This window comes from Eumetopias jubatus, unplaced genomic scaffold (assembly GCF_037043125.1).
Source record: "Eumetopias jubatus isolate StellerSeaLion01/CBP00866 unplaced genomic scaffold, mEumJub1_p1.0 scaffold_13, whole genome shotgun sequence".
Lineage (NCBI taxonomy): Eukaryota > Metazoa > Chordata > Mammalia > Carnivora > Otariidae > Eumetopias > Eumetopias jubatus.
This window is the reverse complement of record NW_028274819.1, coordinates 5,815,693-5,834,157: the sequence shown is the minus strand read 5'-3', so window position 1 is coordinate 5,834,157 and position 18,465 is coordinate 5,815,693. Positions and strand designations below refer to the sequence as shown.

The 18,465-nt window shown below is 50.4% G+C and overlaps 3 protein-coding genes across 10 annotated transcripts in view; 2 read left to right on the top strand and 1 right to left on the bottom strand.

Moving 5' to 3' along the window:
* Positions 1 to 10,807, top strand: part of TOP6BL (TOP6B like initiator of meiotic double strand breaks) — a 105,126-nt gene extending 94,319 nt beyond the window's left edge. The window contains exons 14-16 of the mRNA XM_088017798.1: positions 5,848 to 5,920; positions 10,457 to 10,644; positions 10,742 to 10,807. Coding sequence (XP_087873924.1) covers positions 5,848 to 5,920; positions 10,457 to 10,644; positions 10,742 to 10,807 — 327 coding nt within the window. The remainder of the gene's footprint in view (positions 1 to 5,847; positions 5,921 to 10,456; positions 10,645 to 10,741) is intronic.
* Positions 10,808 to 11,036: 229 nt separating this feature from the next.
* On the top strand, positions 11,037 to 14,164 carry RCE1 (Ras converting CAAX endopeptidase 1). 6 transcript variants are annotated; one of them, XM_088017799.1, is made up of 8 exons: positions 11,037 to 11,234; positions 11,372 to 11,474; positions 11,570 to 11,653; positions 11,902 to 11,980; positions 12,501 to 12,668; positions 12,796 to 12,867; positions 13,082 to 13,199; positions 13,495 to 14,164. In XM_088017799.1, the coding sequence occupies exons 1-8, from the start codon at positions 11,050 to 11,052 to the stop codon at positions 13,847 to 13,849; spliced, it is 1,164 nt and encodes a 387-aa protein (XP_087873925.1). In that variant the 5' UTR covers positions 11,037 to 11,049; the 3' UTR covers positions 13,850 to 14,164. The 6 variants fall into 6 exon arrangements, with proteins under 6 accessions (XP_087873925.1, XP_027974280.1, XP_027974283.1 ...); XM_028118479.2 differs by having other exon boundaries at positions 13,137 to 13,199; positions 13,495 to 13,821; XM_028118482.2 differs by having other exon boundaries at positions 13,093 to 13,199; positions 13,495 to 13,587.
* Positions 14,165 to 16,021: 1,857 nt separating this feature from the next.
* Positions 16,022 to 18,465, bottom strand: part of PC (pyruvate carboxylase) — a 98,953-nt gene continuing 96,509 nt past the window's right edge. For all 3 annotated transcript variants that reach the window (XM_028118097.2, XM_028118100.2, XM_028118098.2), the window contains 6 exons: positions 18,211 to 18,460; positions 17,767 to 18,011; positions 17,503 to 17,682; positions 17,177 to 17,425; positions 16,746 to 16,886; positions 16,022 to 16,652 (listed from right to left, as the gene is read on the bottom strand). In XM_028118097.2, the coding sequence (XP_027973898.1) occupies positions 16,404 to 16,652; positions 16,746 to 16,886; positions 17,177 to 17,425; positions 17,503 to 17,682; positions 17,767 to 18,011; positions 18,211 to 18,460 (1,314 nt within the window). In that variant the 3' untranslated portion in view covers positions 16,022 to 16,403. The remainder of the gene's footprint in view (positions 16,653 to 16,745; positions 16,887 to 17,176; positions 17,426 to 17,502; positions 17,683 to 17,766; positions 18,012 to 18,210; positions 18,461 to 18,465) is intronic.

The window sequence follows — 18,465 nt, the reverse complement described above, 5'->3', positions numbered from 1 at the left end:
GGGAAAATGCAAGTCAGAAGCACAGTTTCACACCTATTTGGAATGAGAAGACTGACCATGCCCCAGGTATTGGCAAGGATGTGGAGGAACTGGAACTCTTATACCCTATTTGTAGGAATAAAAAGTGGTACAATCACTTTGGAGAACATTTTGGCAGTTTCTTAAAAAGTTAAGCATATACATCATATGATCCAGCCATTTCTACTCCTCTAAATATTAATCCAAGAGAAATGAAAACATAATGTCCACACAAAAATTTATATACTAATGTTCATGGCACCTCTGTCATATAACCCCAAACTGGAAACAACCCAGTGTCAACAGGTAAATGGATAAATAAATGGTTCATTCAATGGAATACTACTTGGCAATAAAAGGAATGAACTGTTGATATACACAATAGCATGAGTGAATCTCTAAATAGCCATGCTGAATGAAAAACCTTGAAATATTGGATCAGGTGTGATAGCATCCAGGAAAAAGAAAACCCTTAAATACAAAAGTACATACTGTTTGATTGCATTTATATAAAATTTTTCAAAATGCCAACTAATCTTTACTTACAGATTAGGGGTTGCTTAAAGATAGGAGGTATAAGAGTTGGAGGGAGAGCGCCTGGATGGCTCAGTTGGTTAAGCGACTGCCTTCGGCTCGGGTCATGATCCTGGAGTCCCGGGATCGAGTCCCGCATCGGGCTCCCTGCTCGGCGGGGAGTCTGCTTCTCCCTCTGACCCTCTTCCCTCTCATGCTCTCTATTTCTCATTCTCTCTCTCTCTCAAATAAATAAATAAATAAATCTTTAAAAAAAAAAAGTTGGAGGGAATGATTGTGAAGGTCAGAGGATACTTTTGAAGGTGATGGATGTGTTCATTATCTTGATTGGGGTGATGGTTTCACAAATACGTATATAAGCCCAAACTTACCTAATTGTACATTTTATATAAATGCAGTTTAAGTATGCAAGTTATATTCCAATAAAGTTGCTATAAAAAATTACAGATACTGTTTCTGATAAAATAATAGGCCCTTTTGCACTTCTACTATTTCTTTGCCTGATTAGATGGGGAAGTTTAGGTGCCTAGACACCCAAGGATCACAGCATCTCATCAATTTACTTATCCTCCTCTGCTTTATAGTTAGAAAGGCTAGAGGATGGGAGTGAAATCCCTGTAAATGCTCCCTTCACCACACCTTTTATGTACCTTCTAGGAAGCACGTTCCTTGAAATGCATCTGCCATTCCCTTCAACTAGTTCACTGCAAATACGCTTGCTGATTTCCCTCCAACTTGGAAAGCTGTTGCCCACAACTTGAACAAACTAATTTCCACAAACTTCATGGTTTAAAAACCAAAAATTTATTATCTCATGGTTCTGGAGTCCAGAAGTCTGAAATCAGGGGCACGTGGGTGGCTAAATTGGTTAGGCTTTGGAGTCTTTGATGCACTTCAGGTCTTGATCTCAAGCCCAGCATGGAGCCTATTTAAAAAAATAATAAAAAAGAAGTCTGAAATCAAGGTTTTAGGAGAACTATGCCTCTTCTAAAGGCTCTAAGAATCTTTCCATTCCCCTACCAGCTTCTGGTGGCTCCCGATGTTCCTTGGCACAACATTCCAGTCTCTGCCTCCATCTTCAACACATGGCCTTTCTCCTGTGTCTCTCAAATTTCCCTCTGCCTCTTTTATAAGGACACCTGTCATTGGATTTATGGCGTACTCTGAATCCATGATGATCTTATCTTGAGATTCTTTTGTTTTGTTTAAGATTTTATTTATTTATTTGACAGACACAGCGAGAGCAGGAACACAAGCAGGGGGAGTGGGAGAGGGAGAAGCAGGCTTCCCACGGAGCGGGGAGCCCGATGTGGGACTCGATCCCAGGACCCTGGGACCATGACCTGAGCCGAAGGCAGACGCTTAACGACTGAGCCACCCAGGCGCCCATTATCTTGAGATCCTTAATTACTTTTGAAAAGAACTTTTTTTTCCCAAATAACATCACATTTACAGGTTCTGGGGGTCAAGACTCGGACATACTTTTTTGGGAGCCACTGTTCCATTCACCATAGCCATCCACACCTCAGATTTCTAGGGATGGGTTCAGGGTAAGGCACGTGCCATTATCATAGGACCTAGGATATATGGGTAGGATCTAGAAATGTTTCATCCTGTGAAGACCTTTTGCTTGGGTCTCTCTGATATCCTAGTGAGATCGCAAAAGGAAACGATCTGACCTCTTTTGCCCCATTCTGTTGCCATAGTGATAGCTCATAGCCTCAGGGCCATTCATAGCCCAATTAATTTAGCAGATGGGTAGTGAACTCAAGGTCTTACCCAGTAGTCCTAGGTCTTGGAAGTAAGGAACAGTCATTGAATCCTTAATCTGTGCCAAGATTTCCACTTTAATACCAAAAAGATCCTACAAAATAGGTTGTAGTTTTCCCATTTTATAGATGGAGAGGCTGGTTAGAGAACTTTCCTAATTTGCTCAGGATCCCATAGTCAGCAAATGTCAAGGCTAGGCTTTGCACTGAGGTCTCCTGGTTCCAAAGCCTAGTAACATTGTTAACATATAGGACTGGTATAGGAATGTTCCACACCATATAGCCTAGGGAAGATGAGTGATCAGAGGCACTCATGAGCAGAACCTCTGCTTCTGCACTCAAGATCATTACTGTTTCCCTCTGCTGATGTCCTTCTAGTGATAAATGACTTGTTAGTGGCACAAGAGTGGCACCCAATGGCTTCAGCTAAAAACTACAAGATCAATGATGCTAGGTCAAATTCTTTTACCTCTGGACCAGTCCCTCAGTTTCCACTTTTATTTTATTTTTTTAAAAGATTTTATTTATTTTTGACAGGGTGCACAAGCAGGGGAAGCAGCAGGCAGAGGGAGAGGGAGAAGCAGGCTCCCTGCTCAGCAGGGAGCCTGATGTGGGACTTGATCCCAGGACCCTGGGACCATGACCCGAACCAAAGGCAGACGCTTAACCGTCTGAGCCACCCAGGCGCCCCAGTTTCCACTTTTAAACAGATAAAGTAGAATGGCTGAACTCTTGAATAATATAGAATAGAACAATCTATGGCTATTATATAGTTTATGGAGAAGTAGAAAAAATGAGAGAATATGTATTTAGAGTTTTATAGAATATATTTAGGAAAAGGCCATGCCTGGAGTGGATATTTAGAACCTGGGTGTTGGCACACAGGACATGGGCCATGAAGGAATAGACAAAGTAGTTCTCCAGGGCTAGTGTCACAAATGTGTATAGCAGCTGAGAACATAAACCCATAATAAATAAGAGCAGTAACAGGGAAGTAGTTTTGTTAGGAAAGGTATTGATTCCTTGGGATGAGGGGGTAGACCAGAATCAAATGTCTCACAGTGTTAAATCCAAGGAGGTGTATCCCAGAGATTGGGCTGTCTCATCTGGGGGGATTGATGATGAATGAAGGGTATGCAAGATTCATCTAAGGCTGAGAGCTTTAAATCTGAGTGTGGGTATTTCCTTGGTGATACCAGCTTCAGGATAGGAGAAATGTTTGTCTATTACATAAGATTTTCTAGGCAAGAATGAAGTAAAAGAATAAGCTTTTTCTCAAAGAAGGAAAAAAAAAAGCGCGTGGCAATTTTTTCACACCATCAGGGCCATCTTTACCCTTCTGTGTTCCTTGGAATGTACTTAGACGTTGAAACTTGATTTAGTAAATAATACATGATAAGAGTATTTTTCATTGAGGTACAATTCACATACCATTAACTCTACCATTTTAAATTGTAGGATTCAGTGGCTTTAAATATATTCACAGTGTCGTGGAACAGTCACCACTAAATTCCACAATATCTCCATCAGGCCAAAAAGAAACCCTGTACCTATTTGTACTCAGTCCCAGTTCCCCTCCTCCCATCCTCTGGCAACCACCAGTCTACTTTCCATCTCCATGGATTTGCCTATACTGGGTATCTCATATAAATGGAATCACATAATAGGTAGCCTTTGGCTTCTTTCACTAAGCATAATGTTTTTAAGATTCATCCATGTTGTAACATGTGACAATGTTTCCTTTTTATGGTTGAATAACATCCTTTTGTATGGATATACCACATTTTTTCTGTACATCAGTTGATGGACATTTGAGTTACTTGGCACTTTTGGTGATTATGAATAATGCTGTGAATATTTATGGGTGGACATATGTTTGTAATTCTCTTGGTTATATATCTCGGAGTAGAATTGCTGGGTTATATGGTAACTCTATGTTTAACTTTTTTTTTTTCTTTTTTAAAGATTTTACCTTTAAGTATTCTCTACACTCAACTTGGGGCTCGAACTCACAACCCTGAGATCAAGAGTCACATGCTTTCCCGACTGAGCCAGCCAGGTGCCCCACTATGTTTAATTTTTTGAGGAACTTTCAAATTATTTTCCAAACTGGCCATTTTACTTTCCCACCAGCAATGTATAATGGTTCCAATTTTTCCACATCCTCCTAGTACTGTCTGTTATTACTGTTGTTGTTGTTACTACCACTACCATCCTACTGGGTGTAAAGTATCTCATAGTGGTTTTGATTTGCATTTCCCTAATGAATAATGATGTTGAGTGTCTTTTCATGGGTTTGTTGGCCATTTGTATCTCTTCTTTGGAGAAAGGTCTCCAAATCTATCAAACCCATTTTTTAAAAAAAGATTTTATTTACTCGACACACAGAGAGCACAAGTAGGCAGAGTGGCAGGCAGAGGGAGAGGGAGAAGCAGGGTCTTTGCTGAGCAGAGAGCCTGATGCAATGTGGGGTTTGATCCCAGGACCCTGGGATCATGACCTGAGCTGAAGGCAGATGCTTAACCGACTGAGCCACCCAAGTGCCCCAAACCCATTTTTAATTAGGCTGTTATTTTATTGTTGAATTATAAGAGTTCTTTATTTTGAATACAACACCCTTATCAGATATGATTTGTAAATATTTTCTCTCATTCTTGTGGGTTGAGTTTTCGCATTATAGCACCCTTTGAAGCACAAAAGTTTTTAATTTTGATGAAGAGGATGTCTATTTTTATGTACTTGTATTCTTGAAAAACAAGAAGCTAGGAGGATTGGGTTCTGATCATAGTAAGAACTTAGTTTCTCTGTCCAAATCAAACCCAAGTGTGGCAAGGCTTTGAAAGGCTGCAGAGGACCACAAAATGTGCCCTGTGGCCTCCCAGGTTTGACCTCAGTCAGTTATATGTTGAGCACTTATCTGTGCAAGGTACACTATGCTAGCTGTAAAGGGATGCTGGCACAATGAACCTTACCTTTCAAGGAATTTAAAGTGTGGAAAATGGGGCGCCTGGGTGGCTCAATCAGTTAAGCATTTGACTCTTGATTTCGGCTCAGGTCATGATCTCAGGGTCGTGAGACTGAACCCTGCTGGACATGGAGCCTGCTTAAGATTCTCTCTCTCCCTCTACCCCTCCACCCACTTGTGTGTACTCTCTACATACCTGAATAAATAAATAAAATCTTTTTAAAAAATAATGTGTAAAACACACACATAAAAATGATAAACAAAGGCAGGCAGTGCATCTTCAGAGCCCAAGGAGAGAGGCAGATGGTAAGCAGGTGACCAGAGTTCGGAGGAGGAAGAAAATGCCTCGAGTGCCTGGAATGGGTTGCAAAGGCTCTGACAGAAGGAAGCCTTGATTGGAGCTGGGTAGGGGACTCACATGAGCCAGGAAGAAGTAAGAGGGAGCTCCAGGTGAGGGAAGACAGCCCTGTGAGGTCAACAGAGCCAGCAGGCACACTTGTCTCATTGGGGCTTTTTCATGTTCCTACAAAACTCACTGAGTACTTCTGATTTTTAAAGCAGCTGCTTCCAGAGAAAAATGCAGAGCAGAGCACAGAGGATGCACATGAGAACAGCAGCCTGGAACTCCTTGCAGGTAAGGTTTCAGCTTTTCAAGTGAGCCCAGGACCAAAGCTGAGAAGTAAAAAATGTTGACTTCAAGCTTTCAAACTGCATCTTCCACCACAGCAAAATCCTGGGATTTGGTTGGCTCCCACTGCCACTAGGGGTGTTCTGAGGCAGCAGGGGGCATTCTCTCCCTAAAGCTGGTATGATAGAACTAGAAATTCCTCATAAAGTTTGTGCAGTTAAAGATAGTTGTACATGGAGGGGCAGGGCCCTGAATCCAGTTCATCCCTTTGTGTCTTTTCTCGATCATTAGTGCTGATAATGCAGCTCTCCCTGGTTTTGGTTACTGCTCTGTTTGGGGCTCTGGAGATTACTCCTGGGTGCAGAACACCTCAACCTTGATGTATGTTTTGGGGAATTGTTGTGTGTGATATGATTATAGTGGTCATTCCCCCGCCTCCTTCCAACACTTATACAGCCTTCAGATCCAGCAGTGGCAGAGGATGTGTGTATGGCTGGAAATCACTCAGCCACTGGTGCCTGAGCCTGACAGTGCAGGTGCCAGGCACTATTCTGAGGTTTTAATGACTTTTTTAAAGATTTATTTATTTATTTAGGGGAAGGGGTAGCAGGCATGGGGGGGGAGGGGCAGAGGAAGAGAGAGAAACTTAAGCAGACTCCCCACTGAGTGCAGAGCCTGATGCAGGCTCCATCTCACAACCCTGAGATCATGACCTGAGCCGAAATCAAGAGTCAGACGCTTAACTGAGCCACCCAGGCACCCTGATTCTGAGCTTTAAAATGCATTAATGCTAGCAGCGCCTGGGTGGCTCAGTCGTTGGGCGTCTGCCTTCGGCTCAGGTCGTGATCTCGGGGTCCTGGGATCAAGCCCCACATCGGGCTCCCTGCTCCTTGGGAAACCTGCTTCTCCCTCTCCCGTTCCCCCTGCTTGTGTTCCCTCTCTAGCCGTCTCTCTGTCAAATAAACAAATAAAATCTTTTAAAAAAACAAAAAACAAAAATAAAATGCGTTAATGCTCTTAATTCTCAAAACAACCCTATGAGGTAGTGTTACTATTCCCATTTTACAGATATGTCAGTAAAATTACTGAAGGTCACACAGGTAGTAAATGGGAGAGCCAGAATTCAAACCTAGGTAGCCTGGCTCCAGTCTGTCTCCAAGAGCCAAGACTAGCAGGAATGCACCGTCAAAACAGTACCTGGGCTTGAGGGAATTTGGGGACTGACTTTAGCACCTATACTTTGTTGGTAAAATTCCTCTTTCCAAGGTCACAACTACAACATGCTGCATGTTGTCCAGACTTAGGCCTAAGAGGTGTTCCTGAATCATTCTATCAGTTGAGCCTTGTTTTAAATGTTGTGGGGGCTATTGCTACTGAAAAGAACCCTGCAGTGAAGGCTTGTATAAAGCAAAGAATCTATTTATATAAATATAGATTTGGAGATTTAAAAGAGTGGATACAATTCAGTATTTATGCAGTGAAGAGTAAATAAGGAATTTCTTCCTTTCTTTAGAAGGGAGAAATTAACATTTTATCCAGCAACTTCTGTGGACCCAGGGGGATGCTAGACTTTCCCACAGTGACCACTCTGACAGTGGTCCCCTTTGGCATGGGCAGCATTGGTCCCATTTCATAAGAGACAAGCCAGGCTCAAGAGGTTGCTTTGCAGGTGGATAATCTGAATTTCAGTTTATGCTTTTTTCACTGTTCAATATAAGCCTTAAAATCTAGGTATATGTAATCCGGTGGAACCCTCTGGAAGACTGGGTGAGCTTCTCTGCTTGATAAAGCGGCAGCTCTAGTCACCGTCAATCCTATGTCCCACGTGGGCAGTTCTGCTAAAGAAAATCACTGAAAGTTGGATGATGCCACCATATATCCACGGTCTGTTCACTGGGTAGTCCTTAGCTATCAGTCCTTTATGTCGTCTTCCTGGCCTTCTCATCAGTTGCTACTCCATTCTTTAAAATGTCTACCCAGCTTCTGCCTCTTGACTTAGCCCCCTACTTCACACTTAGTGCCCAAACTATCAGCATGGGGCCCCATCCCTGCTAGGCTCAGGGGTGGCATTAGCCCTGCTGCTTTCTCAGAACCTACTTGCATCAGCTACCACTTCTGCACCTTTATTTTCTCTTCTGAGTTCTCTCCCCTTAGCAGGGCAATCTCTCAGTACTTAAAAAAATCTCCCATGATCTTGAACAACTTCTCTTTCTCTCCATCACATTTCAGCCAGGGTTCTCAAAAGAGCAAGCTGTACCCTCTCCCTTTCTTCCTCCCATTCTCTAATTCTAACCCAGGGCACTTGCTTTCTTTGTGGCGTCTGCACTGCAAGGTCTCTTGTTTGGGAAGACTCCATAAGTACCAAATTGTACATTTATCTTTACTGTGCCTGAACTCTTTACAGAATTCAGCACTGTAAGACTGTGACTCACCTCATTTTCCCCTCTGATCTTTCTCTTCAGCCAGCTTCCTTTGGCCACCCCCTAAACAATGCTTGTATAGCACTCCTTCCCTAGCTGCTCTCTTCCATCCCAGGCATTGAACTTTGCCTCTGGAGCTCAAGACTTTCCAGTTGGCATGACCAGCCCAGGCCTCTCTTGAGTGCCAGATGGGAGATTTATCTGCTCACTAAGCAGCTCCATGTGGAGGTCACATGGTCCTACCTCTGTCAGGATTTTTTTTTTTTTTAAGATTTTATTTATGAGAAAGAGAGAGAGGGTGAGAGAGCACAAGCAGGGGGGAGGGGCAGAGGGAGAAGCAGACTCCCCGTCAAAACAGGGAGCCCAATGTGGGACTCGATCCCAACGACCTGAGCCAAAGGCAGACACTCAAATGACTGAGCCTCCAGGTGCCCCCCCCCCCCGCCAGGATTAATAGCACCACTACGCAACCAGTTTTTCACATCTGAAATGAGATTCATTCAGGATGCCACTCATTTTCCTGTATCACACCTAATCTCTCCCCAAGGCCTATTGATTTGGCCTCATGAATATACTTCTTAACCTGGTGGTGCCTCCATCCATTCCTGCTGCCTTCACTCTCTGGGGCTCTTGAGGTCTTCATGTCCCGCACCCCCCTTTTTTTTTTTAGATTTTATTTATTTATTTGACAGAGAGAGACAGCGAGAGCAGGAACATAAGTAGGGGGAGTGGGAGAGGGAGAAGCAGGCTTCCCGCTGAGCGGGGAGCCCGATGTGGGACTTGATCCCAGGACCCTGGGATCATGACCTGAGCCGAAGGCAGACGCTTAACGACTGAGCCACCCAGGCGCCCCGCCCCCCCTTTTTTTAAAGATTTTATTTATTCTTTTGAGACACAGAGACAGAGAAAGCATGAGCAGGGAGAGAGGCAGAGGGAGAGGGAGAAGCAGGCTCCTCGCTGAGCCAGGAGCCCGATGTGGGGCTCGATCCCAGGACCCTGGGATCATGACCTGAGCCGAAGGCAGACACGTAACCATCTGAGCCACCCAGGCGCCCCCCCCCTTTTTTTAAAGACTTATTTATTTGAGAAAGCGAGAGCACGTGCCTGCATGCACAGGGGGTAGAGGGAGAGGGAGAGAGAGTCTTAAGCAGACTCCATGCTGAGCACAGAACCCCATGTGGGGCTCCATCTCATGACCCTGAGATCACGAGCTGAGCCGAAACCAAGAGTCAGATGCTTAACCAATTGCACCACCCAGACACCCCGAGGTCTTCCTGTTTCTAGTTTGACTCTAAGCCACACCTCTGACAGAATAATCTAAAATACAAAATTAACAATACATCTCCAGTGCTTATTAAAATTCCTCACTGCCTGTTTTCTACAGATAAAAATCCATTTCTTAGTCTTCTCTGATTCCTACTAACCCTTTCAGATTCATCTCCTAGACCCCCCCCCCACCATGTTGCATTTTATGTGGGATACTAATTAATGCCTTTGGATATTTGCATCTTTCTACCTGGAATTCCTTTCCTTTCCCTTGTTGGTCTGGCATATTTCTCTTCATCCTTTAAAAACCCAGCTCAGACATCTCAGGGAAACCTTTCTTCACCTCTAGGGATGAATAGCAGCTTCTTTCTGTGTTCTATCCCTGGGCTTTGTACACACTTCTGCATTCCTCCTAGCATTTGTGAGCCTCACCCAGAAACAGCTCATTGAGCTACATTCTCAGGACCTGCTTAGAAGGAATCTGTGGGTACAGACTCACTTTAAATTTGCACAAGTCCATCAGTTAATGGGCACTGCTCAACGTACTGTGAGCTACGAAGGGAGAGGGGAGGCTGGCTTTCAGGGAGGGGGAATCACAGCTTGGCAGGGAGGGAGGAGCTGGACTCCACGAGAAATCTGTGTGTAGTGAATGAGTGGGCGTAAGCCCCAAGTGAGGACTGAAACCATTCTGCTGCCTCAGCCTTAAGGCCGGGAGCTGCGTTTTGATCCGGACAGACCTGATTGAAAGGAATTTGAGGGAGGGCAAGAGAGCCGGGACCAGTTCCTCCCTTTCTTCTGCCCCAGGGGTCTTTCTAGCACGGGCCGTAGGCGCAAAAGTGGGCTTGTTTTCGCCTAGGGACCAGCGAGCAAGTTGAAAACAAGAGGCTCAAGAGGGGCTGCCTCCGGCAGGGCATGGAGGAAACGCGGGCCTTCCACTCTGCCAGGACCCGGAGCCCGTCAGAGGCCGCCGCGTGCCGCACGAAGCCCACAGGGGCCTCCCCGACGCCTGGCGGGAGCAGGGGGAGCCCCGGGGACAGCCTGGAGGTAACCGGGCGAGGGCCGCGCAGTGGAGGGCGCAGCGGGAAGGCGGTGACGGCCGCTGTCGAGGGGTCCTCACTCCGGGCTCCCTTTCCTCCTGCAGGACTCGCTCTGGCAGCAGGAGGTCTCCAATCTATCCGAGTGGCTGAGTCCCGGCCCTGAGCCCTAAGCTGGGGATTCCCACCCCCCGGCACGCCCCGTGCTTCCACGCCTCCCCAGCAGCTGTTGGCGCCGCGTGCTGTCTGTCGTTCAATAAACTTGCTCTGCGCGCGCCGCCTCTGTTTCAGTGTTGGGGGGCGGGGTCAGGGCGGGGCGCCCGCGCTGCCGGATGACGTCATCCGCGCTTCCGACAGGCGCGGGTCGAGCGCCGGCGGGATCGCGTCACTGGTACGCGCCGCGGGTCCGGGCGCGATGGCGGCGCTGGGCGGGGATGGGCTGCGCCTGCTGTCTGTATCGCGGCCGGAACGGCAGCCCGAGTCGGCGGCTCTGGGCGGTCCAGGCCCTGGGCTGTGCTGCTGGGTGTCAGTGTTCTCCTGTCTTAGCCTTGCCTGCTCCTACGTGGGCAGCCTCTACGTCTGGAAGAGTGAGCTGCCCAGGTGCGGGGGCTGCGCGCGCGGCCGGAACCCGCGCCTCCGCGAGGCGGGGCTGTGGGCGGAGCTTGGGCGAATCGGGGGCGGGGCCGCGCTATCCAGAGGCGGCTGTGGGCCCCCGGAACTTACTGCTCCCTCCGTAGGGACCATCCTGCCGTCATCAAGCGGCGTTTCACTAGCGTCTTGGTGGTGTCCAGTCTCTCGCCCCTTTGCGTGCTACTCTGGAGAGAACTCACAGGCATCCAGGTGCGAAGGAGGCGGGGCAGAGGGCAAGAGGGGAGGATCTCTGGGGTCTTCAGCGGGCAGAGAGCAAGACTGATGCCTCCTTTCCTGTGGCTCAGCCAGGCACATCCCTGCTCACCCTGATGGGCTTCAGGCTGGAGGGCATTTTCCCAGCAGCACTGCTACCCCTGCTGCTGACCATGGTGAGTGCCCGTGTTATTTTTCTCTTTGTTTTTAGCATGATGTTCCTTTCCATGGCCTTTTTTTTCCATTGTGTCCGTATTTTGAGGGGCCGCAGAAATTGTGAGATGGCCCTTGGCCCTCAGGTACGCATGGGTGGGAAATCCTGGCTGAGAACAGGAGGCTTGAAGTCTCATGAGGTCTTTTCTGAGCAAGGGTAGTGGATTATGGTTTAAGCCTTTCCTTTGATCACTCGTTTTCCTGTCCCCAGATCCTTTTCCTGGGCCCACTGATGCAGCTCTCTATGGATTGTCCATGTGATCTGGCAGATGGGTTGAAGGTTGTCTTAGGTGAGTCCTTAGGGCTGAGGGAAAAAGTAGGCACAGGCAGCCCAGCTGAGAAAGGGAGTAGGTGGGCTTGTGGCAGGACGTGGACAGGAGATGTAGGAGATACCTGTTTCCTTATCAGTAAAATGGGAACATGTAGTAGATGGCCTTAAGAGTTGGTTTCTGACATCCAAGGAGTCCCCTAGGAAGCCGCAACAGTACTTTGTGTGGACTAAAGAATGTTGGTTCTTCTCTAACATTTGGCTCAAATCAGAGCTGGTCTTGAGTTCTGATTTTGATGTTTCCAGAATTTACTACCAGGATATTCTGCCTCAGATACTAATACCTTTCCTTTCAGTCCTCTTGAAACATTGTTTTGTGCTGGGTGTGATGATAAAGTTTTACTCTTACCTGTTTTCAGGAGTATTGATACCTAATCTGAGTTTGGCCAGGGAAAGGTTGTGGGAGGGGGGCCTTTGGGGCCTCTAGGATCTCTTTGTTCAATAGCTAGTCACTAACTCTCGGTCCTGAATCCCCTCCCTAGCCCCTCGCTCCTGGGCCCGCTGCCTCACAGACATGCGTTGGCTGCGGAACCAAGTGATTGCACCCCTGACAGAAGAACTGGTATTCCGGGCCTGCATGCTGCCCATGTTAGCACCATGCACGGGCCTGGGCCCTGCTGTGTTCACCTGCCCACTCTTCTTTGGAGTTGGTGAGTGTGTCTAGCCTGGTCCTGTTGAGATGTTCCCGGCACGAGAGCCAAAAAGGGGGTTTAGAGCAAGGGTGCGGCCTATAAGGCAGTCGTAGAGGAATGTGACCTAGTTCTTGCCTTCTCCCAGCCCATTTTCACCACATTTTTGAGCAGCTTCGTTTCCGCCAGAGCAGCGTGGGGAGCATCTTCTTGTCTGCAGGTGAGTCCTAGAAAGCTTGCCTGGGGCAGTCCTGGGTCGGGGTGTGTAAGGGTGTCCCTGATAGCCGTTCTGGAGGAAGACTTGGGAACAGGGGCTGCAGTATTAGAAGGGCCCCTTGCCATGGGAGTTGGGGTGTAGAGGACAGCCATAGGTCCTGGGGCAGGCAGCCACTGCCCTCGGGGGAAGGGGATGTCTCTGGCTGATGGGTGTGCAGTGCTGGGGCAGGAAGAGCATGCAGGTGTGGTCACTCGCGGCCTCCCCGTCTCCAGCGTTCCAGTTCTCCTACACAGCGGTCTTCGGTGCCTACACTGCTTTCCTCTTCATCCGAACAGGTTGGTCCTCAGTCTCTGACGGGTCGTTCCCCCCCCCGCCGCCGGGGGCTCAGGGGCCCACAGGAGTGGGTGGGAGAATGGGAATGCTGTTTGTTGTAGGAGTGGCAAGTTTCTTCCACTGTGGTCTGAGACTGGCAGAACCAGGACTTTCAGCCTGGTGAGGTCTGAGAGGTGGGAGAGCGGAGGCTGTGTGGTGTGTGTGGGCGGTCACTGATGTCCTGTTTCAGGGATGTGGGTGATTAGCCCTGGAAGGGGGTGGGGATGCTCCAAAAGCTGCTCTATCTCCCCTCCCTAGGACACCTGATTGGGCCGGTTCTTTGTCACTCCTTCTGCAATTACATGGGCTTTCCTGCCGTGTGCGCAGCCCTGGAGCATCCGCAGAGGCGGCCCCTGCTGGCAGGCTATGCTCTGGGTGTGGGACTCTTCCTGCTTCTGCTCCAGCCCCTCACGGACCCCAAGCTCTACGGCAGCCTTCCCCTTTGTGTGCTTTTGGAGCGGGCAGGGGACTCAGAGGCTCCCCTGTGCTCCTGACCCACGCTTCTGACCCATGCTCCGATGAACTCTCACGGGCTCCGCAGCCCCTCCCCACCAAGGGGTACTGCAAGGGGAGGAGCTGGCTGGGGTCCCCGAGATCTCAGGAATTTTTGTAGGGGATTGAAGCCACAGCTAGTTGAATCCCAGGGACCAAGAGAAAGGAGCAGATACCCAAAGGGTGCAGCCCCCCTCCAAAGGAGGTTGAGGAACAGCTGGGGGTGAGGGGACAAGGGGCAGGTCCCAGGAGCCGTGCACTCCCTTCCTCACTTTGGACTGCTGCTTTTCTGAGCTCCTCTGCCCCCATCTGCCTCTGAAAAGCTGCTCGGGGGTGGAATTTACAAAATCCCTCCCCCCAACTTCCCAGGGTTTTCTCATTGTCTTTTTGCATCAGGACTTTGTATTGAGATATTAAAGAGATTTAACTTGGGTAACATGGCCTTGAACCTTTGGAAATCAATCTATTTGGGGTCTTTTGAATGTGCCCACCAGTCTACGGCCATATCACTCCAAACGCGCCCGATCTCGTCTCAATGTGCCCACCACCTTTCTTGGCTACTTTGAACACTAACCTCTGGGCAGTTCAGCCTGGTAGGCACAATTCCCTGAAGTCAAGGATAGGATGGGGTCCTCAGATGCCTTGGGTCTGCAGCTTCCTTTCTCAGCCATGCCCCAAGTCCTAGCACAGGTGGACCTGGGACTGCAGGTGCCACATGTGAACTCGGCTCAGCCTAGGGCCTCTTGGCTCCCAGGATCAGGGAATGGAACCTAGGGCCCTGACCCCAGTGATGGAGCCTCCAACCTGTGTCCCCTGAGAGCGTAGAGGGTCGATTGTAGGCTTTCCACCAGGACCACCTCAAAGTCTACCAGCCTCACATTACACAAGGAAGAATAAACAGGCTCCAAATGGGAGAGGAACCAGCTCAGAGTCACTGGGAGTAGAGGCTTTTCTGGCTTGGCCTTTGCCACTGTGTGGTTAGTCTAGTCCCTGGAGGAACTCAGAACGAAGACTGCAGCCCGGAGAGCACCAAGGACCCTGCTGAGCAACACTGGAACTCAAGGTTTTTTCTTAGAACTTTAGTGTTCTACCTGCCCTTCCTCTTGTTTTTTGAATGGTTTTCATTCCCTTGCCCCTGGGACTTTAACTTTTAAAAGAATATTATACTTTGAGGTCTCTCTCTAGACTGCAAGAGGTGGTCCCAAGTCCCGTCCCAGTCCCAAGGCTGGTGGTTGAAAGGAAATGGGTGTGCAGTCACTCCCCAGGGCACCGCCAGCTTGGCTGTGACTACACTACATCCACCTGGATCTAAAAGGTCGTCATGACAGTCACACACCTACCCTGCTGTGGAAGCTTTCCTGTCTTCGGCCTGTGTAGCAGCTGTTGGGGAGCCAGAGGGGGGTGAGCACGGCCCTGTTTTATTAGAGTGTACCTTTGGGATCTTGGGGTCCAAAGAGGAGGAAACCCAAAACTGCCCCCCAAATTAGGTTGTGGTGCCCCAAGAGCACTGGGCTGGCAGGGTGCTGGGGGTGTACTGCCTGCCTGGTCCCCTGGAGACTGGGAGACCTGGGCTGTGCCCTACCCCTTCTCATGCTCCTGCTCAGGAACTGCCCGGTGCCCCCATTTCACCTCCCCTGTGGGGGGTGGGGGTGGGCAGCAGTGCAGTGACGCATGCAGGGTTGCTGTCCCCCTGCGGGTGAGGGAGTCTCCCGAGGGCTTGGTTATGGGAATGGGCAGGATTAGATCCTGAGACTGACTCCATACTCCTAACCTCCCACTAAACCCTCACCCACAGGTTCCCACGTCCAAGGGTTTTGCCCACCTCCTAGAAGTTGGCGTCTGTTTGCATGCAGTCTTCGACTAACGAGGTGGGAAGGCTGGCCCAGGGTTTAGGAAGTAAAGCAGTGTGATTGGGAAGCGAGTCCACTGACAGCTTGGGTCTGAACCCTCTGCCTCCTACCAGCTCTGGGGTCCTAGACGAGTTATTTAACCTTCCTAGGACTCCATTTCCCTTTACATAAAACGGGTGATTGATTCACTACGTTAATGGGCGTTTAGTGCTTAGAACAGCACCCCTCTACCCAAGTTCTCAGTACAACTGCTCCTGTTTGGGGTGCATATACCATAGGCGCTCCATAGCGGCTGAAACCAACACTACTATTCTCCCTACCCTCCAAGGAGGATACAACTGACCTGCCCCTGCCATGGGGAGTCCCAACAGGCAGCCCTGTCCCTCTGCTGAGTGGCGCTGGGGTGGGGGGGGGGGGGGAAGTGCTGCACAGGACCCAGCATGGAGGGCAGGGAAAGCCAGTTTTATTGAGCAAAGTTCTCAGGACCGGACCTGGAGCCTAGGTCTCCTCCCAGGAGACAGGACCCCTAAACCTGCTCCCCTGGGTCTTAGGCCCACCACCTGTAGTCTCCCAACAAGGAGAAGACCCTTATTTGGCGAGAGATGACTACGTGAGCAGCTGTCCAGCAGGGAAAAGACAGATGGCTGGAGGAAGGGAATGTGCCGCAGCAGGCAGACTGTCTCCTGCCACGAGCAGCTGAGGACAGGAGCTCCAGGGCTAGGCCTTTGTGACCTCGGGCACTGGCTGGCCTGGGCCTGCCCTGGCAGCGCAGTGTCTATGGAAGGGTTGAGGTGGGGATGGCCAGGCTGCCAACCTGGGGCAAGATCACTCAATCTCCAGGATGAGGTCATCGCCCTCCAGTGTCATGTCTGTGGTTACGTGGACCTTGCGGACAGTGCCCTCCATGGGTGAAGTCACCACAGTCTCCATCTTCATGGCGCTGAGTACACAGAGGGGCTGGCCCTTGGCCACCTTGGCCCCAGCTGCCACCTTGATGTCTATTACCTTCCCAGGCATGGGTGCCCCGATCTGGCCCTTCACATCCTTCAGGGCCTTGGGGTGGAAGTGCATCTCCTGTAGACAGGGCAGAGGGGAAGGAGACATGAGGCACAGGCCCTGCCCATCCCTACTGCCTGGCTGGGCCTAGAGGGGTGGGGGGGACTGTACCTTCATGGCCTGAGTGTCCTTGACCAGGATGGACCGCAGCTGTCCATTGAGCTCAAAGAAGACCTGTCTCTGGCCAGCCCGGTTCAGGTCACTCATGGCGAGGGCTTTGATGTGCAGGGTCTTGCCCCGCTCCAGCTCCACCTGCAGGGAAGGCACGGAAGCTCAGAGCTGGGGGTGGGGGACAATAGAACACACAAGTCTGGGTAGAGCAGCCCCCCGACCCAGTCCCAGGCAAGTCCCCTAACCCTGGGCCTCAGCTCCTCACTTGTAAAGGCCTAGCCTCCTGGTCTGTCCAGGGTGCTTTGGGTACCCACAGCCTGTGAAGCGGGGTGACAGCCAAGCCAAAGCCTGGAGCTCTAGATGTGGTGTCCTTAGGGATGCAGGGGCAGGGGTGCTGGGGTGGAGTGTAGACAGGTGCCAGAGCCACTGACCTCAAACTCCTCTGCAATTTTGGGTCCCTGCAGGAAGAGGCGGGTGTTGAGGCTATCCAGGGGGCCAAAGGTAGCCGTGAAGTCCTTGAAGTGGGCAAAGACGTCTGGATATATGGCTGCTGAGAGCACATCCTCCGGGGTCACCTCCTCCCCATGCCGCTCTATCAGCTCCTTCTCTAGCATCTGCAGATCTAGTGGAGGGAGGGAGGCTCCAGGCCGCCCCTCTACCCTTGGCAGGTCCTTTAGCACCTGGGGAGCAAAGCAAGAGGGTCAGGTCTGATGCTTGCACCCAACCTCCGCCCTCACACTGTGCTGGGCCTTCCTACCTTAGAGCGGAGGGGCTCAGGGAACCCCCCGTGGGGAATGCCAATGTAGCCCTGCAGGAACTCTACCACGGAGCGAGGGAAGGACAGTTCTTCTGCCTGGGCTTCAGCCTCCGCCCGGCTCAGCCCATTCTGCACCATGAACTGGGCCAGGTCCCCCACGATCTTGGAGGACGGTGTCACCTAAGAAGAAAAGCCCCTGGGTTAGGATGCTTGGCATCTTATGGAGGCCCAGAAGCAGGGATAAAAGCACTGGGCCTAGCTCACCTTGATGAGGTCGCCCAACATCTGGTTGGCCTCCACATAGGCCTTCTTGACCTCCTTGAACTTGGAGCCAAGCCCCATGCTGTGTGCCTGGAAGTGCAGGTTGGTGTACTGGCCCCCTGGGATCTCGTTCTCGTACACGTCCGAATTGCCAGACTTCATGGTGGCCGTGCAGTCAAAGGCCGCATACAATCCCCGGGCCCCCTCCCAGTACTCACTGTAGTCAAACACACGCTCCAGGGGCACCCCTGCAGGGAGGCCAGGAAAATATGCTAAGCTCCCAGGTGCTCCTCCCAGGACCCCAGAGCCAGCGCAGGCCCCATCTCAGATGTGGGTGAGGAAGGCAAGGTCAGGAAACATCTGGATTCTAGCAAAGGCCAGACTCCACTAGGACTACTGAGGACCACACCCGTGAGGGGAGTGGCCGTGGACTCCCGCTGTTCCTACCTGTGTCTAGGGGAGTCCCTCGGGCGCAGGCCACCAGGGCCCCCATGCTGGGCTGTGAAGTCATCCCGGACATGGAATCAGCTGCCACATCTACCACGTCGGCCCCAGCCTGGGCACAGGCCAACATAGCTGCCACACCTGCCCCTGATGTGTCATGGGTGTGGATGTGCAGTGGGAGGTCGGGGAATCGGTCCCTGAGGGAGCTGACCAGCATGGTGCAGGCCATCGGCTTTAGCAGCCCTGCCATGTCCTGGG

Coding starts and splice junctions, on each gene's coding strand:
- RCE1 (XM_088017799.1), top strand. CDS start 11,050: ATGGCGGCGCTGGGCGGGGATGGGCTGCGCCTGCTGTCTGTATCGCGG. Junction 11,235..11,371: donor TGGAAGAGTGAGCTGCCCAG/GTGCGGGGGCTG, acceptor CTCCCTCCGTAG/GGACCATCCTGCCGTCATCA. Junction 13,200..13,494: donor TTTCCTCTTCATCCGAACAG/GTTGGTCCTCAG, acceptor TCCCCTCCCTAG/GACACCTGATTGGGCCGGTT.